At 35.9% G+C, this 24,396-nt stretch overlaps 1 protein-coding gene across 4 annotated transcripts in view; it reads right to left on the bottom strand.

Annotated features, from left to right (window-relative positions):
- NELL2 (neural EGFL like 2) overlaps window positions 1-24,396 on the bottom strand; it is a 419,741-nt gene that overhangs the window by 3,705 nt on the left and 391,640 nt on the right. For all 4 annotated transcript variants that reach the window (XM_012510714.2, XM_030822676.1, XM_012510715.2 and 1 more), the window contains 4 exons: window positions 20,249-20,389; window positions 11,031-11,224; window positions 9,740-9,916; window positions 8,004-8,228 (listed from right to left, as the gene is read on the bottom strand). In XM_012510714.2, coding sequence (XP_012366168.2) covers window positions 8,004-8,228; window positions 9,740-9,916; window positions 11,031-11,224; window positions 20,249-20,389 — 737 coding nt within the window. The remainder of the gene's footprint in view (window positions 1-8,003; window positions 8,229-9,739; window positions 9,917-11,030; window positions 11,225-20,248; window positions 20,390-24,396) is intronic.

The following is a 24,396-nucleotide window of genomic DNA, read 5'->3' on the forward strand; positions in this document are numbered from 1 at the left end:
AAAGCACAGACAACAAAAACAAAAATAGATAAATGAGACTATATCAAACTAAAAAGCTTCTGCACAGCAAAGAAAAAATCAACAGAATGAAGAGACAACTTGCAGAATGGAAGAAAATATTTGCAAACTATTCATCTGACAAGAGACTCATATCCAGAATGTATAAGGAACTCAAATAACAGCAAAACACTGCAAGTAATCCAATAAAAAATGGGCAAAGGATTTGAATAGATATTGCTGAAAAGAAGTCATACAAATGACCCACACATATATTAAAAATGCTCAACATCACTAATCATCAGGGAAATGCAGGTCAAAACCAAAATGAGCTATCATCTCACTCCAGTTAGAACAGCTTTTATTAAAAAGGAACAAATTACAAATGCTGGTGAGGATGCAGAGAAACAGGAACACTTGTGCACTGTTGGTGGGACTGTAAATTAGTACAGCCATTATAAAAAACAGTATGAAAGTTTCTCAAAAAACTAAAATAGATCTAACATATGATCCAGCAAACTCACTACTGGGTTTTTACTGAAAGGAAAAAAAAAATCAGTCTATTGAAGATATATCTGAACCCCCGTGCAGTATTTTTCACAATCACCAAGATATGTAATCAACCTAAATGTCTACCAACAGATAAATGAACAAAGAAAATGTGGCATATATCTACAATGGAATACCATCCAGACATAAGAAGAATGAAATGTTGTTATTGTCAACATGAATGAGCCTTGGAGGACATTATGTGAAATAAGCCAGGTGCAGAAAGATACATACTACATGTTCTTTCTCATATGTTGGAGCTAAAAAATTCATCTTATAGAAGAAGAATTATGGTTATCAGAAGCTAGGAGGAGTATAGGGGAGAGGAGGATAGGAAGATGTTGGTTAAAGTATACAAAATTACACAGCTGGATAGGAGGAATAAGTTCTAGTGTTCTATAACACTGTAGGATAAATATAATTAATAATAATTAATTGTATATGTTCAGAAATCTAGAAGAAAGGATTTTGAATATTCCCACCACAAAGTAATAAATGCTTGAGGTAAAAAATACCCTAATTACCCTGATGATTACACACTGTACATATGTATCAACACTCTGGACCTCCATAAATATGTGCAACCACTATGTGTCAACCAAACATAAAAGGAAAAACCAAACAATTCAAGCTTTCCATTGAAGGCCTAAAAGGGCCATGATTAGGTGTAAAACAATACCTACGGATTAAGAGATTCATGCTAAAACTAAAGGTAAATTTGAAACAGACCCACCTAACTGGTGTAAAGCCAACCTCTAATAAGTGCTAGGTTATTGGCCAATAATTTACAACCTGCTAGAACAAAAACAGTCTTCACAAGAGGCCAATGGAACCTATGGCCTATAAAACATGTCATCCATCCATCATATCCAATATATTATAAAAATTAATAGACGTGAAGAAAAACAGGAAAATGTGGCTCCTAATGAAGAGAAAAAGTAGTGAATGGAAAATGACTCGAAGATGATACAGATGTTGTAATTAGCAAAGACTGGAAAGTATCTATCATAAATATGCTCAAAAATGTAAAAAGATACAGTCATAATGAATGAATAAATGGTAAAACTTGGCAGAGAAATTAAACTATTAAAAATTAAGTGGAAATTCTGGAACTGAAAAATGCAATATCTGAAATGAAAAGATTCACTGGATGAACCTAATAGCAGATTAGAGATGGCAGAAGAAAAAGTCAGTAAATTTGAAGACAAAGCAATAGAAATTATCCAATCCATAAAACAAAGACAAAAATATTGAAATAAAAATAGAACTTTAGTGACCTTTAGGATAATTAAACCATCTAAGCGAATGTTTAATTGGAGTCTCAGAAAACTATGAGAGAAAAAAATGTGGCAGACAAAGTATGTGAAAAAACAATGGCTCAACTTTTCTCAAGTTTGGTGAAATGACATCAACTTAGATATCCAAAAAGCCCAGCAAACACCAAAGAAAATAAAGACCAAAAAAAAAAAAAATTAGATCTAAGTGCTTCATAGTCAAACTACTAAAAACAAAGATAGAGAATCATGAAAGGAAAAAGTAGGGGAAAAAAGAAATACTGCATACAAGGGAATAAAAAAACAAATGATCACTGTATCAGAAACAATGGAAACTAGAAAATAATAGAACATCACCTTTAAAGTTCTGGAAACAAATCTGTCAATCCTGAATTCTATATCCAGTGAAAATATTCTTCAAATATAAAGACACTTTCAGATAAATAAGAGTTGAAAGAACTTGTTACTAGCACACCTGCAATAAGGAAAATGCTAAGGAGTGTTATTCAAGCTGAAGGGAATGTAACCAGATGGAGACTCCAATTTGTAAGAAGAAATGAAGAGTACCAGAAATGGTAAATACGGTAGTCTTTCCTTATCTGCAGTTTAGCTTTCCACAGTTTCAGTTACCTGTGGTCAACCATGGCCCAGATAAGTGAGTAAAATGTATGATAAAACATTTTGACAGAGAGAGAGAGAGAGAGACAGATCATATTCACATAATTTTTATTACAGTATATTATAATTATCATATTTTATTATTAGTTATTATTGTCAATCTCTTACTGTGCCTAATTTATAAATTAAATTTTATTGTAGGTATGTATAGAAAAACATAGTATATATAGTGTGTAATAAGACTCAGTACTATTGTGGTTTCAGGCATCCACTTGGAGTCTTGGAACATATATCCCTTGTGGAAAAAGGAGCGATTACTATATGTGAATAAATATAAAATAAACCATTTTTCTCTTCTTAATTTCTTCAAAAGACATAAAACTTATTAAAGCAAAAATAATAACATGGAACTGTAGGATTTATAGTGAACAGAGTTGTAAAATATATTACTGTTTTAGCACAAAAGCTGTGGGGATAAAATTATAATGTTGCAAAGTTCTTATATTTTATATGAGTAGTATAATACTATAATTATTATATAATAAGTTAATGATATATATTATAGTCCCTAGGACAACAAATAAAATAATAATATGAAAAGTTATAGTTTAAAATCCAACAGAACAATTTAAATAAAATAAAAATGTTATTAAAGAAAAAGAAGGCAGGAATGGATAAACAGGTGTATAAAATATAGATGAGACAAATAGAAAACAAATGACAAAATGGTAGTCCTAAATCCATCAGTGTCACAAATTACATTAAATGTAAATAAACACAACACTTTAATAAAAGATTTTCACACTAGGTGAAAAATAAGAACAATACGTTATCTATTAAAAATGCACTTTAAATATAAAACTGTTGATAGATTGGAAGTAGATGAACAAAACAATATACTATGTGGCTAAATAAATATCAGACAAAATTAATTTCAAGTCAAGAAGCCCTCCTAGAGATAAGGAGGGACATTACATAACAACAAAATGGTCAATTCAACAGAAGATATAAATGAGTACAAGCTGTGTAATTCAATTTATATCAAATTTTATAACAGGCAAAATGAATTTATTACAAAGAAATAAAATTAAGGTTGTCTACTGAAAGTAGGTGTTACCTGAAAGGGGATCCAAAGGCACCCTCTGGAGTGTTGGGTATATTCTATATTTTGATTTATCAAACTCATCAAACTATATACTTAACTGTGAATTTCAGTATAATAAATATTACCTTGATAAAAATGAAAATAAAAGTGACTCACTGAAGTTCAGTCTGACTACTAGGAATAATAAGCACCTACCATCAAAACTCATTATAAAAAAGTAATTATTTTTATATAGTGACACAGTAAAATAAGTGTCCTTAAGACCCTGCTATTTTTGGCTATATTTATTGTTAAAGAAGTCCTTGCCACTCTTCATGCTAACCTTTGAAAATCAAGATTAGAAGACAGTCAACTTTTAATTTTCAGCTACACTTATATTTTTAATCCTATTAATATCAATATTTCAATGTTTTAATAGAGTCCATTTCCTTTATTTTCAAGCTTTTTGTAGTTAAAGTGAATATGTAATTATATATAATATTTTTGTTTGTTTTCATTATTATCATGACCAGTCCTTTTTTTTTATTATACTTTAAGTTTCAGGGTACATGTGCACAACGTGCATAATATTTTTATCTTAATTTTTATTATAAGCATTGTGATTACTTCAACAGCTGAATAATAATATATAATCTTCTAATATGGATCAGAATATATTATATAAGTATAACACATCATATAATTGCATTGTATACAAAGTTACTATGACTTATTTAACTGTTCTATTGTTGGATATTTTAGTTTCTTCCTTAATTCTGTATGACAATGTTGAGATGGATATTGGCATGTATATAGCTTGTTTTATATTTTAGATTATTTCTTTTGGTTAGATTCTCAGACCTGGGATTAAAGAGAACAACATATTTGTGTGTGTGTATGGGGGGTGTGGATAGTATGTGTTGCATTGTGTATTTTTTAATGATATTAACAGTGCACAAAAATAATAATTCCAGTATATTTCTGTCAGCATTAGAAATTATTATGAGAAACTTTTTTACTATATTATGTGAAAATATTTATAATTTTAGTTTACAATTAAGGTTCAATTATTTAAAGGCTCAATGATTTCCTCTTTTATTTTAGTAGGTGTACTTTTTTAGTGAGTTGTTTATTTATCCTTTGCAGATTTATTTATGGGGGAAATAATTGTTTTTTTAAAAAGTTTTAGAGGCAAGGTCTTACTTTGTCACCCAAGGTGGAGTGCAGTGGCATGACCATGGCTGACTGCAGCCTTCAACACCTAGGCTCAAGTGGGCCTTCTGAGCAGTTGGGATTATAGGTATGAGCCACTGCACCCAGCAGTAAGGGCTTTTCTTATTAATGTTTATGTTTTTAATCTAACAAAGAAATCAAATCTGCTGAAGCTATTTTTCTAGTATGTACTTGTGACTGTTTTTTTTTTTTGCTAATTTTATGTATCTATAAAAGCACTAATCTTTTCTTTGAGATATATTTTATCACTGAAAAATTTTAAAAAGTATCTCCCTGCTGGAGTTTTGATAAATATTTAATAATATTTTCTTTATTTTAATTTATTTTAATATTTAACACTTTTTCCAGGTGGAATTTGTTTTGATACGTAACATAATTTTTATAACTGTGTGTTATTTCCCTCAAATTGTTATCTAGTCATTCCATTATTTGTGAAATAATGTTTTCTTCCTCCATTGATTTGCAAAGTCCTGATCATATATTAAAAGCTTTATTTTAATATTGCTCATTTATAGGTATTTTTTCCATAGATCGAGTTATCTATTCTAATGTTAGAACAGAGGTCCACTGGCACAACTTGAAGTTTGCAGTTTTTGATAGATAAAGGCAACATTTACAAATGTGTGGTACCTACCCACCAACTACTTTCTCTTTCTCTCTCTCTCTCTCTGTCTCTCTTGTTCCCACTCCTGCCACGTGAAGTGCCTTCCCCAAAGCAGACCCTGGTACTGTTTCCTATACAGCCTGCAGAACTAACTGTAAGCCAATTAAACCCCTTTTCTTTGTAAATTACCCAGTCTCAAGTATTTCTTTATAGCAATGCAAGAATGGCCTAACACAGTGTGCTACCTAATATGACAGCCAGTAGCCACACGTGGCTATTGTGCAGTTGAAATGTGGCTAGTGTAACTAAGAAATTAAAATTTTCATATTATTTAATTTCAATTAATTAAAATTTAAATAGCCACATGTGGCTACTGACTAGCATATTGAACAACAGAGTGCCAGATAATAAGCTGACAGAGAATAATTTCCAGGGGTGACTGTGTCTGGTTTTGTTTATCATTATACACCTGGTACCAGCATAATGCCCCACACAGTGTGTATTTATCAATTAGAAACAAATAACTCAGAGGAGAGTAGAATGGAGACATAATAAATAAAATAGTGCTTTCAAAGCACTAAATTGTGAAGAATGCTCACCTCTAATGCAAGACCTGAAGCTTGTTTTGCATAAACTTTATTTTCAAAATAACACAAAATAAATGTAATAAAAATGAGTATTTGAGATAAATTTGACAAAACTGAGCATATTTTTATGACTCATATTTAATAACAAGAGATAAAGAAAATAGTATCTAATAGTAACTTCTATGAATCAGTACTTATCTGACAGAAAGAAATGACTTTAATATCAAAATACACTTTCTGGAATATATTCCTATCAAGAGCTGAGAGATTATAGTAGTTGTTTATAAGGTAGTGAATGACAAACTCATTCAAATTCTTTTTTTTTTTTTGAGATGGAGTCTCGCTCTGTCGCCCAGGCTGGAGTGCAGTGGCACAATCTTGGCTCACTGCAAGCTCCACCTTCCGGGTTCACGCCATTCTCCTGCCTCAGCCTCCTGAGTAGCTGGGACTACAGGCGCCCACCACCATGCCTGGCAAATTTTTTGTATTTTTTAGTAGAGACGGGGTTTCACTGTGTTAGCCAGGATGGTCTCCATCTCCTGACCTTGTGATCCGCCCACCTTGGCTTCCCAAACTGCTGGGATTACAGGCATGAGCCACAGTGCCCGGCCTCATTCAAATTCTTTACCCCAGAAAACAGTCTGAGTTGTTTTCCTGACTATTACTGTATGCATTTTTCTTACTGGAAATATCCATCTGTGCTATATTTCATTTTTGTCCATCACTCAATATATATTTTTGTCACTATTGCTCAGAAGAATAATCTCACAGAAAGATTAAGGGTGTAAGAGGACTCAACTCTATTTGGTAATTAAATGTCAGAAAGTATTTCCCTGTTAGTCATTAGTGCTAAGTTTCAAGATACGCACTATTAAGTATACACATATTAAATATATATTAAAGGAACATTGCATATACATTATTAGCAACTTTTAGTAATAGTAACTTTTAAATTTGCTAATGCATTTCATAAAACAGCAGTAAATGTTCACTCAAAAAGCTCTGCTTGATTGACAAATTGCATTGATTGAAAGAACTAGAAATTTGAGCTTGAAATAGATAAAAATGGCATCACAAAGCTTAAAGCATTTTATATTTCTTTGTCCTGTTACTTCAACCTGCTCTGGTAAGAATTTGTAGTAAGTGAATCTGAATTAAATTGCTCTGTAGGAAAAAAATTACAAAATGGAAATGCTCACTTAAAAAAATCAGAGCAGTTACAGATATCTGGCTATTTTATGCTGAGAAAAATCTGACACGTCTGCTATTTAGTTGTTACTGTTAAGCCTTCAGGTTATTTATTTAGTTTTAGTGTTGATTACAAAATTATGACTATAAAGCATAACGGCCACAAAATTAAATTTTTGTAGAAATAATAATCAAATTAGAATGCTTCCAACATTGTCACTAATCTACAAACTCTATATGCTCCGCCTACATTCATTGTATTTGTGCTCTCATTGAAGCAAAAGGCACAGAGCTCTATTTTCCAATGAGAATAAGGAGAAAGAGCTTTGTAATGGTTTCTCCCCAACTGTAAAAAACAGATCTTAAATTTTTCAACTCAATGTAACTGACCACAACAAACCAAGAAATATGCCCATCTTTGCCATATTGATTTCCACTTTGGAAAATGTAATAAATCTACTTCGCTTATGTATCTTACGGACCTTGTAAAAGAACCAGCTAAAAATCAATAAAACAATATTGTCTCCTATCATGAACGAAGAAACACGAGGTTTGTTGTTTCAGCTTTTTTAAAAGATGTGTACAGTTAGATACCTAAGACAATTTAAGTAGCTTGTTTCTATGCTGGTGATATAAATAACGGATCATTCTGGTTTTAGTCCATGCACTATCCTTGAATATACATCAGAGGGATGCCCATGACAGCCTTGGAACTAATAGAGCTGAGTGGCATTCCGCCCACCTATGTTTGAAAAATAAACAGAAAAAAAAAAAAAACCCTTCCTATTGTCCACGTCGAGCATATTATTATCTATGAGCCCTGGGTGCAGCTGGCAATGTGCTCACTATTTAAATTTAATGGGGTTTACCTTGCACTGGCAGAGAGTACACTCAGTGCCATGTTTGATCCAAGAGGACCCGGTGAAGCGAACCACATTCATCTCGTCCAGGCAAGTCTTGGTGATGTCATTGCGGATGGTGTCAGCCTGGCAAGGGTCTGTGACACAGCGCGGGCAGCACTCATTCTCTGGGAGAATGCTGAATTCACACTCCACATCTGGGCAAGGCAGGGGCCAACAATCAACTTCCCCTTGCTACAAGGAAAACAGATGTGCAAGGGCAGAGGGAGAGGGAGGAGGAAATGGAGGGAGGCCAGGAAGAAGCAGATGAGCAGTGTTTACTGAATACTCAATTATTTGATTGATATTTAAACTTAGATCTACAAAGCCCATGAATCTTTCAGGGAATCTATTAATACAAAAGCCCTATCAGAATGATGAGTTCTGTATTGCAGCTTGATTTTGAAATAATCTTCAGGATTTAAATAACACCAATAAAACAAAAGCAAAAATCACTTATCTTAAAACAATAAAATGTGCATGCCCCTATCTTTCCCATGACAAAGGAGAGAGGTTTCTCTTTAACGTTTTTGTCCATGTGATACCTTTTTCATTCTTTTGCTATTTTTTTCTAACCTATTATTCATTCCTTTATGCATAAAGAATGTTTTGTCCATTTACAAGAAAATAAACTAAAATATGAAGGGAATATGATGGTTTTTCTTTGTTCATTTATATATTTTTCAGTGTAGAGACTATGAAAAAAAAAAGAAACAAACCTTAGGAATTGATTTCATTCCTTTTTAATTCCACACAGGAAAATTGTGTGAATTGGATCTTTTTAAAAATGTAGTTCCCACCTGTTTCCTATTTTCTTCATAATTCTGAATCTCATGGTTTGGGAGATGAAAGCAGTCTTCAGGCACAGAAACTGACCTTGCTCTTTCCATTGATTTTTGGGTTGAAAGTATAAAAAGGAAAGAACAAAAAAGCTTTGCCTTAAAAATAACCTCACACAAATAGAAAGAAACTGGCCATAACTTTAAAAGTAGCATCTTCTGTGGAAGTTTCCACTATAAAGACACATAGACCAATTTTCCTTTTTATTTACACCACTAGAAAGAAACAAGAAAATCGTTCAACTGAAAAAAGACTTTATCAAGTCATTACTTTCTTCTTACTTATTGTTTCTAGTAAAAGTTTTATAAATATATAGAGAAATTCAATTCTAAGATATATTTATTGCATATCCATATTATGTGCGAAACAAGGTGCCCACCAGAAGCGTTGAAAAGAACAATCTTTAGAAGTTTGCCAGGGGCGGGGGAGGGGGAGTTGTTTTGTTTTTTAAGTCTAAACATAATTGATAGAAATGGGTTAACAAAAGTTCTACTTGGAAAAAAGAGTATTTTTTTTATGAATGCCACTGTTCTATCAATAATTGTCTTTAAGTTAGCTAAACTGGATAGGAATGGAGAAACTAGGAGAGTCTTTTCTTCTTTTGAGCTATGGAGACACTCCTGACAGAGACATACCTTACTGTCAGTGAAAGACTGTTCAACACCTTGTACTACATCTACCTCAGAATATTCCTTCTTGGGTTGTGATCGTGTAACTATCACGTCATCATCCTAACCAGGCTCACTTTTTATAACTGTCAACACTGTGGCCTGGTGCTAGGTATTGGCAGATGGGGAGGGCGAGGTTGCTTCCCTATTTAGATTCTGGGCCTAAATTTTCTTTCCACTTCGTGTAGCTAAATTTACCAAGCAGCGGCACTGTTGACAATTCTGGACCCAGGTGTCACCACTGTTGTATAAAGTTTCCCCATTTTGATGGAGGCACTGACTACTAAGCCTTGGGTCACATTCAGGGCAGCAAAAAAGATCAACTGTGGGATTCTCACAGTCACAGACCATCCGTCGACACATAACGAATCCATTCTGTATGAAAAAGAAAAAAAGCAGTTACCAAAAACCTCCATTGCTCAATACAATAACACACACACACACACACACACATTTCAGAGGGTAACTTAGAAGCTGAAATAATTCACACTGCTTATCCGATATAATAAATTTTCTTTAACATTTCTTTTTTTAGCTAACACAAAGAAATCATCTAAGCTGGAGGATTTTCAGTTTCCTTTCCACATACTACTCCTCAAATGACCAGAAAATATTTTTTTTTCAGAAATGACCAGCATAAATAACCACTGTGTATATAAATGTCTTCATTTATATATAAGTATACATTTGTATATTAGTATGGTAAGTTGCATACTAACTAAATTTTGTTTTGTTTGAGGATATGTGTTTTAATATTTCATCGTTAATAACATATATATTACTAAATTTCTGGAGTATTTAAAACCTATGTTTTTGTATAAACTGTTATCAATTTCTTTTATGACAGTTGAGTTTTTGGTACATAATATTATTCATCCGAAAATAATTTGAGCATTTATTATAACTAGGTACATATGATAGAATACCTATCTAAAACTGAAATATAGACCAAATAAACATTTTTCACTCTTGGATCATAGCATGTTCATTCTGACTTTATTTATGCAGTCATTCAAACATGATATTGTGACTAGGAAAAAATTAGCATGGTTAGTAATAAAATTTTATCAACATGTGGATAGATAAATACATTGGTATATCCATACAACGAAATATTATTCAGTATTAAAAAGAAATGGATTACAGATATAGGTAACAATATGAATGAATCTCAAAAACATAATGTTGAGAGAATGAAGTCAGACACAATCTAGTATATACTATATAACTCCATTTATATGAGGCTTTAGAAAATACAAATTTAATCAATAGGGACTGGATGCAGTTTTTGCCTGAATCTAGGGTTGTGGGACTAACTAGGAAAGAACATAGCCAACATTTGAGATAATGGAAGTGTTATGTTATATTAATTGTGATGGCAGGTAAGAGGATGTACACATTGTCAAAACTCATCAAACCATATACACACTTCAAACATATGCAAATTACAACTGAATAAAATTGATCAAAGTTTTTTATTTATACCAACCTGACATGAGCAAACAGAGCACCTGTCATTTTCCAACACCCAAATCTGACCATTGTGCTTAATTTTTCCATCATGGATGCAGTCTCCTGTGCAATTCTTTCCATGAGGACATCGACAATCATATCCGCCATCCAAATTGAAGCAAATGGTATCATTGGCACAGCTGTGTCTCCCAGTCCCACACTCATCAATATCTATAGATAAGAAAAAGTAGCATGCAATGTGCTTAGAATATGTGCAGTTTCAAACAACTGCAATCAGGCCAGTTGTCTCCTGACATAAGGTATTCAACTATAAATTAATTTTCATCTTACTGGCTTGCATTTGTGATTAAATGTTGACTAAAGCAATGTTAATGATCTGGGGATTTCACAGGAAAATATTATCATGTTTGATTTAAAAAATCAGGTAACCTTGGCTAGAATTTCAACTTTTATATCTCTGTAAAATAACATTAGGCTTTATGAAACATTTACATTTTTGAAAGTAAGAATATGACTCAATTTACCAAACAAAAACAGTTTAGCAGTGGAAATTCTAAAAGTGCCTATGATACTTTAATGGGAATCTCATCCCCAGTGTTAAACTGGTGATTATAGAAAAATCCCTTCTTCATGGGGGATGAAATGTCGTGAGATCCCTGCAGCATTTTATGCAATATCAAACCTTATTCTTGCAGCTGCACCTGCCCCCCTCCATGAGGCTCTTTCCGTTGTTATGCCTAGGTGATCTTCCCTTGCACTCCAGGCATTTTCATACGGTCCTTAGACCTTGACTCTCAACCACAGAAGGGCAAATAATCATCAGCAATTACCGTCTCTCTTACAAAGAAACCACTATTTTTTAACTTTTCCATTTCAGATTATCATTTTGTCCCCTGCCTGACTCAATTGGCAACTGTCCATACTTCACCTGGCCTCACCTATTTCATGACCATCACAGCCCAAAGCATTTTCATACAGATGAAAAGCAAACATATCGTGACCCACAGATCAGGTCCATAAGAGGAGATGGGATTCATTTCTATTTACCCCCATAATTTAAAGGTCACAAGCCAAAATACATTTCAGAGACGTGGTATGAGTGGCAATAAGCAGTTATTTCCCATTTCATCAGTTGCCTCTGAGTAAAGGTCAAGAAAGAAAGAATTAAAGCATGGCAGAAGTGGGTTAGAGACAAGATGGAGTGTATAGCTTTTAACTAGGGTGCTGCATACTGATTCTCCTTGAAGATTTTAAAAATAAAGTTTAGGAAATATCTTTACCAAATTATTGGACTTCAACATTAACTGAAGACTTGGACTAGTTAAAACTTGGCAATTTTAAATTTCTTATATACTTAAATTCTGCCATATATGTATTCCTGAAAGTAAGCCACAGGACATTTTTTTTTCTATTTGCCTTGATTTTTATTAGTTCCCACTTCAACAAAACTAATGGATTGGATCAATAGCCGAAAAAGTGATTACAGAGCTTTATTAAGCTTGATTTGTTAAGGATAATATAACTTATTATTGTAGACTATGATCAGAAAGAAAACTGCTAGCCAGGATGAGAATATATATTTTTTTAATTAAATACTATGGTTAATGTGTATTTTTTCAGATTAGAGAAAATTTTTCTCTTTGTAATAAAAATTTAATTTTATAAGCTAGTTTTATATTTGGTCTATTCGGAATGATATGGTACATCTGATGAGTTGATATTTGCCTCCCATTAAATATTTCTAGAATTAAGAATTATAATAAGGCAGAAAAACATAAACGAACCATAGTTATTTGGTCTCTTTGACAACAAACTCTACAGACATCCTTACTACACAGCCTTTTTACGGTCTACTATAAGGACATTATTCCATGAATGGCAACGGCTGAATTTTTGCAATCATTTTATTTTGCTTGACACTTTAAAATAAAAGCTGTGTTATCAGATAATACTTTTTTTCCCCTGATAGGCAGAAAGATTCCACAGGATTGCTGCAAGGGACAAAGAAGAGATGTCCAGGCACAAGATGAATATGTATACTTAAATAAAGCACATCTATAATAAAGAAATAGAGTAAAAAGTTGCTCATAACAATGGTTGGCACGTACTTGTTATACCTGGAAAAATGTGTGGGCAGATGCATCATATGGACTAACTACAACCTCTTGCTATCCAAGGAGTTTGAGTTAGTTTGAACTCAGCTTGCCTTTTCTGCTTATTTACACTGGCTCTGACAATGCAGAAACTTTTCCCAACTAACTGGTGGTATAGAATTTTGGAACCCATTTTTACACTAGTTTGGTTATAACAAGATTCCCAAATTAAATATCTACACAAGATGTGTATTCTGCTTTGAAAAACCTATCATGGCATATAAAAATTCCAACTTTAAAAATATTGATAACTCCTTTAGTGAGCAATTGAAGAAATAGTGTTGCTAAATCCATTTGTCAGTGTCAGTTCTCATGTAACTTGGTCTAGCAGAGAATTTGACACAACTTACTCCCTCTCCTTGATGAATTTTCCCTACTTGCTTCCTGTCACACTGGTAGCTCTTCCTGGATCTTTTTTTGTCTATACATTCTCTAGGTTTGGCAATTATACTATGATTAATATTTAGCCATGCAAAGAGTAGGTAAAGAGTGGTCTAGAATGTTTTTGAGGCAAGAGTGTGCTTGAAGGCCCAACGTCTAGAGCTGTCAAGATGTGCTGGAGAAACAGAAGTGCTGGTATGACTGGAATGTTCAGTGAGAGAGCAGAGTAAACAGCATGTAGCTGAAGAGCTACTCAGGGCCCAGGTAAAGGTCATGTTAAGAAATCTGAACTTTTTCATAAAGCCAATAAAATGTCATTTTAGAGAAATGCAAAAAAAAATCGCAATCTGATTTCCATTTTAGACAGGTCCCTTTGGGTTCATTTTGGAAAAGAGATTTGAATGGATTAGAATTTGGAGCCAGAAGACCAGTTAATAGACTGTTTCCTTGGTCCAGGCAAAAGATGATCATACAATAAAAGCAGAGTCTCATAGTGGTTGGAATGTACCAGACTCTGAGTACTTTTCATATAATGATTTATTTAATCTTCACAACAACCCTCGAAGATATAATTAAATTTTGATTCTCACTTTATAAATTAGGAAATTGAGACATAATACTGTTACATAACTTGCCCAAGGTGACACAGCCACACAGCCAGTAGGCCCAGATGGGAAGTGAAGCAATCACGCTCTAAGCCTGTGTTCTGAAGTACCATGCTACACCGAGTTATAGCAGTGGGGACGCATAGAAAGAGACAACAGAGAGAATTAACACAACATAGTGATTTGTTGGCTTTGAAGATTAGACAGAGAGATCAAGAACGATGTTTAGATTTCTGGTGTGGAAAATATGGTTGATGCCATTTATGGAAAGAAGAGCAAGATTTTGCTGCGGAGCAGAAGAAGGGGGAAGGATGAAGGCAGACGTGTTCAGTTTAGGACTGGCTGAATTGCACTTCCTCTGGGCTTCCACCAGAGCTGTTCAGTAAGTAGTTGGATATGTGTGTGTGGGGCTCAGAAAATAGGATTGGGCCAAAATGTGGATTTGATGCAGATTACTTTCATCATCTCCTTTCTCAAAAAGAGCCCTTCATACGCAGGTTCAAACTTCGTAGTACAGTATTTAGAGCTATTTCTTGTTTGCAATCATTTTCCCTATCTGGACTTGGCAATAATCTCATCATACTTAGCAAAGTCCTAAAGCAAATACTAGGTACTCTGAGAAGCCTTCCTTGATGCTAAAGAGCAAATAATTTCTCTTTGTTCCTTCGCAGCATGACATTTATATTTTTTCTCAAAATCAAATGCTTTTCTCAATCACAGTGTTGGGCTTGAACAGAATATTTAAAATACTATCATATAAACTTCATTTTTTTGGTATCAAAAGTTCAAAAAACTTCACCAAACTTAAAGATTGTCCAGAAATTAAAGCAATAATGGGACATGTGGGCATAAGCATAAGACATTTATGTGAAAAAAGATACTGGACTGTGTCTCAGAGAAAGACAAAATTTTAGGCACAGTGGAAATGGGGGACGGATAAGGAAAATAGGACTCTGGCCTGTTACTTCAGGATGAAATGTCTAAATCTCTGAGATAAATGGATGAGTAAAACAGCAAACACTTTGTATGAATGCAGCTTATAAACATGTATGTTGTAGATCACACAACTGTAACCTAAAAAGTAGTGACACAGTGAAGTTATTTATCCATGCCTTCAAGTATGAGTCTTACACTTCAGAGTAATCGTGAAGCTACCATTGTGGCTTTGTCTACTTTCTTCCCCCCAGCAACAGAAAAATAGCACCTTCTCTGATATAATCATACTCTTAAAATGGAATCCTTCTAAATACTAATATTACAATTCTACACATCATGGAAATTGCAGTAAATGGAGAGTTGTTTAGAAGTATTCTTTTTATCTTTTTTAAAAAATATAACTTAGATGTGTTCTTTTAAAAAATTCCTTCATGCCGGGCATGCTGGCTCACGCCTGTAATCCCAGCACTTTGGGAGGCCGAGGCGGACGGATCATGAGGTCAGGAGATTGAGACCATCCTGGCTAACAACAGTGAAACCCCGTCTCTACCTGGCTAACACGGTGAAGCCCCGTCTCTACTAAAAATACAAAAAATTAGCTGGGTATGGTGGCGGGTGCCTGTAGTCCTAGCTACTCGGGAGGCTGAGGCAGGAGAATGGTGTGAACCCGGGAGGCGGAGCTTGCAGTGAGCCGAGATCGCGCGACTGCACTCCAGCCTTGGTGACAGAGCGAGACTCCAACTCAAAAAAAAAGAATCCTTCAGAGCATGCTGTCCTCTGACAGAGTAGTAGGTTTTTCTGATAATCTTTATAAATTTTATTGGTAGACAATGGTAGAATCATCTTTCCAGAAGAGTGGTTTTTTTTTTGTTTTTTTTTTTTAATAAGGCTTTTCACTGCTCTGATGTTTGTGGGTTTTCTTGAAAGGCCTTTTCTATGAAGATGAATCCTCTACTTTGCTGTCTTCCAATTTGTAATGTGTCATTTTGATGTTTAATTTAATTACCGTTGTTACTTTCTGGGCTGAACACTCGTGAATGCATTAATTATGTTTTATCCTGATCATTATGTATCTACTTTTAACTACATATATATATCCACTATATGTCATACTAATATCTACATTCCAACATAGGTTATGTGCCTAATGCGTTTCTAATGAAGAGATTAACTATCTATTATTTATCTCAATCTTTTCATTGGACAAATAAATGTATCATCTACTGTGTGCCAGACACTGTTCTAGGCATCGGAGATATGATAGCTGACAAGCAAACACAAACTATGACCTTTGAAGCTTACATTCTAAAGCAGATAGTAAGCAAGTAAACACATAAATACCTACTATAATTTCAGGTGACTTTATAATTTCTATCAAAAAAAGTGAAGCAGGGTAAGTGAATAGAGTGTCAGAGGTGGGAGACTATTTTAAATTAGCAGTCCAGGAGAAACCATTTGAGAAGAAATTTGAATTAAATGAAAGAAGAACCATGCAAAGATCTAGGGGAAGGGCATTCCACCTAAAGTGACAGTACATGCAAAGAAATCTGTTTCGTATATTTTAGAAATGGTAAGAAGGCAAAGGATGCATATCATGTGAGCTCTTGTCCACCATGGTCAGGGTTTGCATATTGCTTTGAGAGAGGTGGAGAGGCTCCAGGAGTGTGCACAGAGGAGTAACATGATCTAACTTCAGTTTTAGAAGAATCACTCTGAATGTTATTTAAAAAAGACTCTAGGGGAATTGGGTGTGGAAGTAGGAAGACCAGTTTGGAGGCTGCTATAGTGGTTCAGGCAAAAGGTAGTAATGGCTTAGATTAAGATGTTAACAACAGAGGTGGTGAGGGATGGTCAGACTGGGAATATACTTTGAAAGTTGAAACTTGAGATGTGTTAATGTATGGAATGTGAGATATGAGGAAAGGAAGGAAGGAAACAATGACTCTAAGATGTAGCTCTGGGCAACTATGTGAAGGGACCTGTAGGACTTAGAGAGTAAATGAAAAGCTCTGTTTTAGCCATGTTAAGTCTGAGTTGTCTATTAGAAGTCCAAGTTGAGCTACCCAGTAGGCCACTAGATGTAGAATCTGCAGCCAGGGCAGAGGTCTGAATTAGGGATATATAGATGGCATTTTAAGCCATGAAACTGGTTGACTTAGGGATTGAGAATGGATAGAAAAGACCGACAAGGCCTGATCCCTGGGGCATTTGAGAGAGTGAAAGAAAAGGCCTGTAGGAGAAAGGAGAAAAACCAGGAGAGAATGGGGTACCTGAAGCCAAGTGAGGAAAATTATGTTTCGAGAGAAAGGAATGATCAACGGAGTCAAATGCCTGAGTGGTTGATCAAGGAGATAGTAATTGATCAGTTAATTTGGCAAAGTGGAAATTATTAGTAATCTTGAAAGAAAAGCATTGGCTGGAGCAGTGAGACTAAAGTGTCACTGGAAGGAAGAAGGCAGAGATAACAAGTATTGAAAATTTTTTCAAGGAATTTTGTTCTAAAGGGGACAGACAATTGGGAGATACGTCTGTAGAGTCAGGTGATGTCAAGGGAAGTTACTTTTTGTTTGTTTTTGTTTTGTTTTCAAAGATGGCTGCTACTCCTGACTCTTTGAATACTGATAGGAATGATGCAGTAGAAAAAGACTTAACTATATGGAAGAGAAAATTAATATTATATGGGCAGAATCCTTAAATAGTTGACAGAGGATGAGATGCAAGATACAATAATGAGTTTGATTTTTGATAGGAACGGGGCCACTTCCTCCAATAAAAGAGGAGGGAGAAAAAGCAGCAGGTATATAGAAATAAATGAGCAGATATATAGAAATAAATAAATAAGCGAGTATGGGTCGTGGTGGAAAGTGAGGCAGATCTCTTTTGACTACTTCTGTGTCTCAGTTAAGTAGGCACGCCATGACAGAGAATAAAGAGAAAAGAAGCAGTATCCAAAGTCTGAGGAGACTTAAGAAGTTGTGAAATGGCTGTTAATTGGAAAGTTGGAAGGGAACATAACTAAAGAAATGAAGTAGGAATGCTGGACAGTGCTGATGGCCCTTGCAGTAGGTAGCTTCTGAGATGGCCCCAGTCATCCTCACTACTTAGTATTCAAGCCCTGGTGCAATCCCCTTCCCTTGAAGGTGGGATGGACTTATTGACTTGATGCTAACAAATATAAAGTGTGAGAAGTGATGGAATGTCACATGTGACATGAGGTTATAAAAAGACTATGGCTCCCATATTGGGCATCTGCTCTTGGATTGCTTGCTTTAGGGGAAGCAAGCTCCCACGCCTTGAGGGGTGGCCCATGTATTAAGGAAATGAGATCTGCCGATAGTCACATGAATGATGTTGGAAATAGATTCCCATTCCCCCCATTACCACCACAGACAAGCCTTCAATGTAAGAAGACCACAGTCCTGGCCAAGAACTTGACTGCAATGTCAAGAAGGCCCTGAACCAGAGCCACCCAGCTAAGCTGTGCACAAATCCCTGACCCACAGCAAGTGTGAGACAATGTTTGCTGTTTTTAGCTGCTAAGTTTTGAGAGTAATTTGTTAGGCATCAATAGATAACTAATACAACCCACTAGAGATTTGTGATCATAAATTTGAAAGACAGTGAGTTTAGTTACAAACTTAATGTAAGACAGTCAACAGAGGTATGTGTATTTTTCTACTCACATCCAGATGCACAGAAAAAAGTGTGCAAGGATACTAACCCAAATTAAACATAGGTAACCCCTAGAGGATGAGTGGAAAAGATGGGGAAAGGGGGGAGGTGAAATGAAGATGCATATTCAGCTTTAATCCATATACAGGCTTCTGTATGATTTGCATTATTTATAATCAGCTTATATTCATTCTTTATGTGCATCATTTTTTTAAAAGATGATCTCAAATTCTATAAAATACAAAGTAGCTTATCAGGGAAGAACAAAGTTCCAATGTCTGATCTGTCTTGAAACTATAATCTGTGGTTCCTGGCATTCTCTCCAGGGCTGGAAATGTTCACTCTGGAACATTCACCAGTGCAAGACAAAGCCCTCAGACCATATTTAAGTGGTAACATGCAAATGCCAGGTTTTAGCCCCCCATAAGGCAACAGCATTCCCATTCCTAGGTGGAAATCCTGATGAATACTCTGCTCAAGCTCCAGAGGTTGTCTGCTGCTGGCAAAACAGGCTAGAAACCTTGGCATCCATCACCCAAGTCTGTTTCACTTGTCTCTTTGTGAAAATCCTTTGAGGCACAAGGATAAAAAACATCTTATCATTTAGGTGTCAAGTATCTTTAGGTTAGATTGTCAAAAGCTTTCATTGACTGTGTCATCTTAACCCCATTGTCCTCTCAGGCTCTATGAAGGTGTAAATGCAAATGGAGAAAATAATGAGTTCTCAAGTTGTGTATTGTTTTTCATTCCTATGCCAAGACTTCTGATGGCAAATTCTTTCAGTGTGGGTAGTTTCCCTGACAATTATTCATGCTCTGTCTGCCTGGTTTCTAAAAATCATGCCCCTTCAGTAGAGGCTACAGAGGAGCAGATTTGTCAATCCGTTGAAAATAATTCAAAATTAATGATAACTAATTGAATATAATCTGATTGAATTTTCTACTCCTCTTAGATTGAAAACTTAATGGAAGCAGGGACCATATCTTACATATCCAACATTCAACAATCACTAAACATCTCTTACTTTGCCAGGCAAGTGTTATGTTAGGAATAGCCCTGAGTAGCATGCATTAGTGTATATCATCCTTGTCCACATCATCATTGCATTTCCTCTATTCCCATTTTCCCTCTATCTTGCTTTTCTCATGTATTTTTGCTACCTGTTTTTGGATCAGATGCTTGCAAGCCTTTGTTTTAAAAAAATTATGTAATACTACATGTTTTTTCATTCTAAAAACACCATTTAACAGTTGCAAGAGTCCACAGAAAACTGGGTTAGTGTCACAAACTTTAATTATATAAAAATAACATTAATTACCATAATTAGCAAGAAAACGTTAGATTTTAACACATTTCCAATCACTGTTGTATAAACATATAGTAAAAACACTAATAACATTGGCTCAATATCTTCTATTTATAGCTTATGATATATTCCTCAAGTTCAAGAGAAGTTCTTAAATTCTAGGTCTTCTCTTTGTACTGACCTTCACACGATTCTCCACTTGGTGAAAACATCCCATTGTCATGGTAGCCATCTCTGCACTCACAGTGGTACCATCCAGGCAGATTAATGCAATTAGCACGACTGTCACATTGAACAAAACCATCAGAGCATTCATCAATGTCTGGCAAAAAAAAGAGGGATTTTATAAAATTATTTATTTTCTTTTAAAGAAAGTAGAATATTCTGCTACAAGGCTACTAAAATTTTTAATGCCAGCAAATCCTTGAAACTGGGAAAAGATAAAATTAAGACAGTCCACTTGTTTGTTAACAGCTATACAGAAAGAATGTAGTGTTCTTAGTAACAGGAGAAACATCTAGAAGGCTTCTTTGATGCAAAAGGCATTCCACTGTAGAAAATGGAAAGAATCCATATGTGATGGTCATTAGTGCTGCTCACCAAATATTTTAGCTCTTCTAGACACAAGCTAGGATTATGATTCTCCAGGCCCTTCAAGTTAGGTATGGCCACGTGATAGGTGAAGTGTCACTTAAGCCAGTTAAGGAGTGGTAAGTGTCACCTCTATGCAGAGCCTTTAAGATGCAGTGTGTGATTCACATATGTCCTTTCCCTATCACAATAACTAGCCATTTCCAGAGGCTCTAAAGACCTACCTGAGTTCCTGTAGGAGACAACCTGGGACACATTCCTTACTTACCTGGGATGGACTTATGGCATGAGAAAGAAATCAACCTTAGTTGACACTCCAATATAGATGACAATAGCATTCATGCATAAACATGCTTCACACGTTTAAGTATACATATTATGTCACTTTCTACTGTGTTTCACACATACTACTTCGTTCAACCCTCAAAAAATTCCTGCCATGTAGATAGTATATTGAACATGTGAAAAAAAAAATGGAGGCAGAAGGAAATTATGGGATTTAACCAAAGTCACCTAAAAGTTCACAGTGCCTGACATTCAGGTGTGTGCTCCTTTATAGATGTAGATCATGCTGGATCTATATACAAAGAGAGCTATGGCTCTTGAGTCTCAGATATTTCCTCCAGAGGCTTATTACTATTCCCAAATATTGAAAGCCCTTGATTCTTCTTGTTTGGTCTACTGAATCGTGAGAACATCCAACACCATCCAAGTACCTTCCTTTGCTCACAGGAGGAAAAGTAATCCCTGAAGTTGCTTTACAAAGTGTCTCCTTCTCATTAGCTCCTAGTTTTCAGGATCTTTTGGCTTAACTTAGACTCTGCTATATGATCCAATGGTGCTGAACCATTGTGGCTGCCAAAAATATCCACGTCTCCTACTCCCATCTTGATAGCCGTACGCCATAGCCAAAGGTTCCAACCTGCCAAGGCAGGATGGTTCTTTCTGATATGCTTCTGACACCTGAATCATATTCCCTGCTTCTGTGACCAGGCACAATGACATCCTTCAAGTTGAAGGTAAGGCAAGATGCTTTTTAGAGACCTTTCCCCTCCAGACAGACTACTTAAGTTGACAGAATCTACTTCCTTCCTATTTCAGTCTCATCCCCCTCCAAATTCCTGGAAGCATGTATTTCTTTCATTTTCTTATAAAATGTCCTCTTTTCAGAAGTTCAATGTTGAAAGAGATAAATTAATGAATAAATGTATACATAAGTAAAAAAAAAACAGAGAAATGAGCTATCACTCATTTATTTCTTGACAGGTCAAGTGTCCCTTTAGCAAAATAGTATGCAAAGCATCCTCTTAGATTATTAGGTAATAGGCAAAAAATATTTTATATTGCTGTAATATTTCAGCATTATTTCTGAAATATGAATGATTCTGCCTCTGTGGTGCCTCTTCTTTAGAATCAGTTACTATTCGCAGTCATCCTTACTGTCAAAATAATTGCGACTGACCAAATCAGCTAACCATTGACTTCTGACACATAACTGATGTGGGTTGTATCCATTTACTGAGGCCTTATAAGTTTTGTGAAATAGTCTATTTGTACTTCAGGGGCCTCCCTAACTGATGAACCTCTGATTATAAATAGGTTCAGAATGCTTTGCTCATTTCAGCTTTACATGGTCTTTTCTTCTAACCCAAATGATGTAGAGAATTGATTATGTCATTTCTTAAGTGCATGGACAAAAGAAAACAGGTTGGAGTTTAAGCTTTAGAAGTGAGTTTTCTTGGAAGAAAGCCATACGGGGGATGGTTAGAGACACTCGTTTTAGAAGAATTTGGTCACTAAGGCTGGTAATTTAGAAGTAACTCTTTTTTTTGTGTGTGTGTGTGTGTGTGTGTGTGTGTGTTCCAGGTCACTTCTTTTTTTTTTTTTATTAATTTTTTTTGCACACAAAAACAATAAACATTTTCTAAAAATACATACAAACAAAAAGATGCGTATCAAACATATTAGGAAGGTTACACATGGGAAGTCGGGGAGTAGAAATGGGGGGTGGGAGTTAAAATAAATGAGAGAGGGACTTTATATGGATCAGTGATAATAACTCAATCCTCTATTTGACAAAGAAGAGGGAGAAGGAAGAGGAAGAAAAAGAAAGTGGGATAAAGGATCAGAAAGGGAGGAAAATAGAAAAAATTAGAGTATGACTCCAGGGTAGACCTGTTTTGTTGTCACTGAGTTGGTTGGTTGGTTTGTCTGTTGTATTTTTCATGTTTCGCCACGTTGGCCAGACTGGTCTCGAACTCCTAGCCCGAAGTGATCAACCCGCCTCGCCCCCCAGAGTGCCGGGACCACAGGCGTGAGCCACCACGTCCAGCCCCCACATTGCTTCTGGCCTCCGTGGTAGACCTCCCAGACGGAGCGGCCGGGCAGAGGCACTCCTCACTTCTTCCCAGACACGGGCGGCCGGGCAGAGCGCTCCTCACTTCCCAGATGGGGCGGCCAGGCAGAGACGCTCCTCACTTCTTCCCAGACGATAGGTGGCCGGGCAGAGGCGCTCCTCACTTCCCAGACGATGGGTGGCCGGGCAGAGGCGTTCCTCACTTCCCAGATGGGGCGGCTGGGCAGAGGCGCTCCTCACTTCCCAGATGGGGCGGCCAGGCAGAGACGCTCCTCACTTCTTCCCAGACATAGGTGGCCGGCAGAGGCGCTCCTCACTTCCCAGACGATGGGTGGCCGGGCAGAGGCGCTCCTCACTTCCCAGATGGGGCGGCTGGGCAGAGGCGCTCCTCACTTCCCAGACGGTGGGTGGCCGGGCAGAGGCGCTCCTCACTTCCCAGACGGTGGGTGGCCGGGCAGAGGCGCTCCTCACCTCCCAGACGATGGGTGGCCGGGCAGAGGCGCTCCTCACTTCCCAGACGGCAGGTGGTCGGGCAGAGGCGCTCCTCACTTCCCAGACGGGGCGGCCGGGCAGAGGCGCTCCTCACTTCCCAGACGAGAAGTAACTCTTGATGGAACTGAGCTTTCTCCACTGAAGCAACTTTCCCATTATATTAAGGCTTCGAATTAGTCCTTTCTTCCTACCCTGACATAATAGCCAGGTTATCTCAGTTTCTATGGTATAGATATATATTTCAATTGTTACTTCTCACTTCATTTCTCTCTTGTCAGTCCTTTACCAGGCCCACTCCTAAACTGCCTCATATCCATTTCTTCTTAATTACATTATGGTAAATTTCCTTGATTTATAAATATACTCCATAAAGTTTAATAGAAATGCTATGTGTTATATTAATTAGTGTTTTGAAGACTGGGAATACAAGCATGTGCCTGCCCATAATGTATTTTCATATAAACTTTGGGCATTATCTTATTATTTAATTATTACTTTGTGATAGGATTATAGAGGATGAATAGGTAAATATGGCTGTTCCTACACTTTTGATGGGGTTACCTTCCAATAAACCTATTGTAAGTCAAAAAATCATAAGTTGAAATTGTATTTAATACTCCGAGCAACCTATCATAAATTAAAAAAACTCTGAAGTTAAACTATTTTAGGTCAGGGACCATCTGTATAAGTTTCATGCATTAATTCATATATTCATTATTTATTGAATGCACTTTATGTGCCAAGAACTAAGTGCTGGGGAAACAAGGATAAACAACACAGATGTAATTTCTGCCCTCTGTTAGTTTATCATCTATTTAAATTGTGCTTTATTTTAATAAAATTAAATTTATGAAAATCTGAATTTACAATCATATAGAACAGTATTTCCA

This window comes from Nomascus leucogenys, chromosome 11 (assembly GCF_006542625.1).
Source record: "Nomascus leucogenys isolate Asia chromosome 11, Asia_NLE_v1, whole genome shotgun sequence".
NCBI classification, from domain to species: Eukaryota; Metazoa; Chordata; class Mammalia; order Primates; family Hylobatidae; genus Nomascus; species Nomascus leucogenys.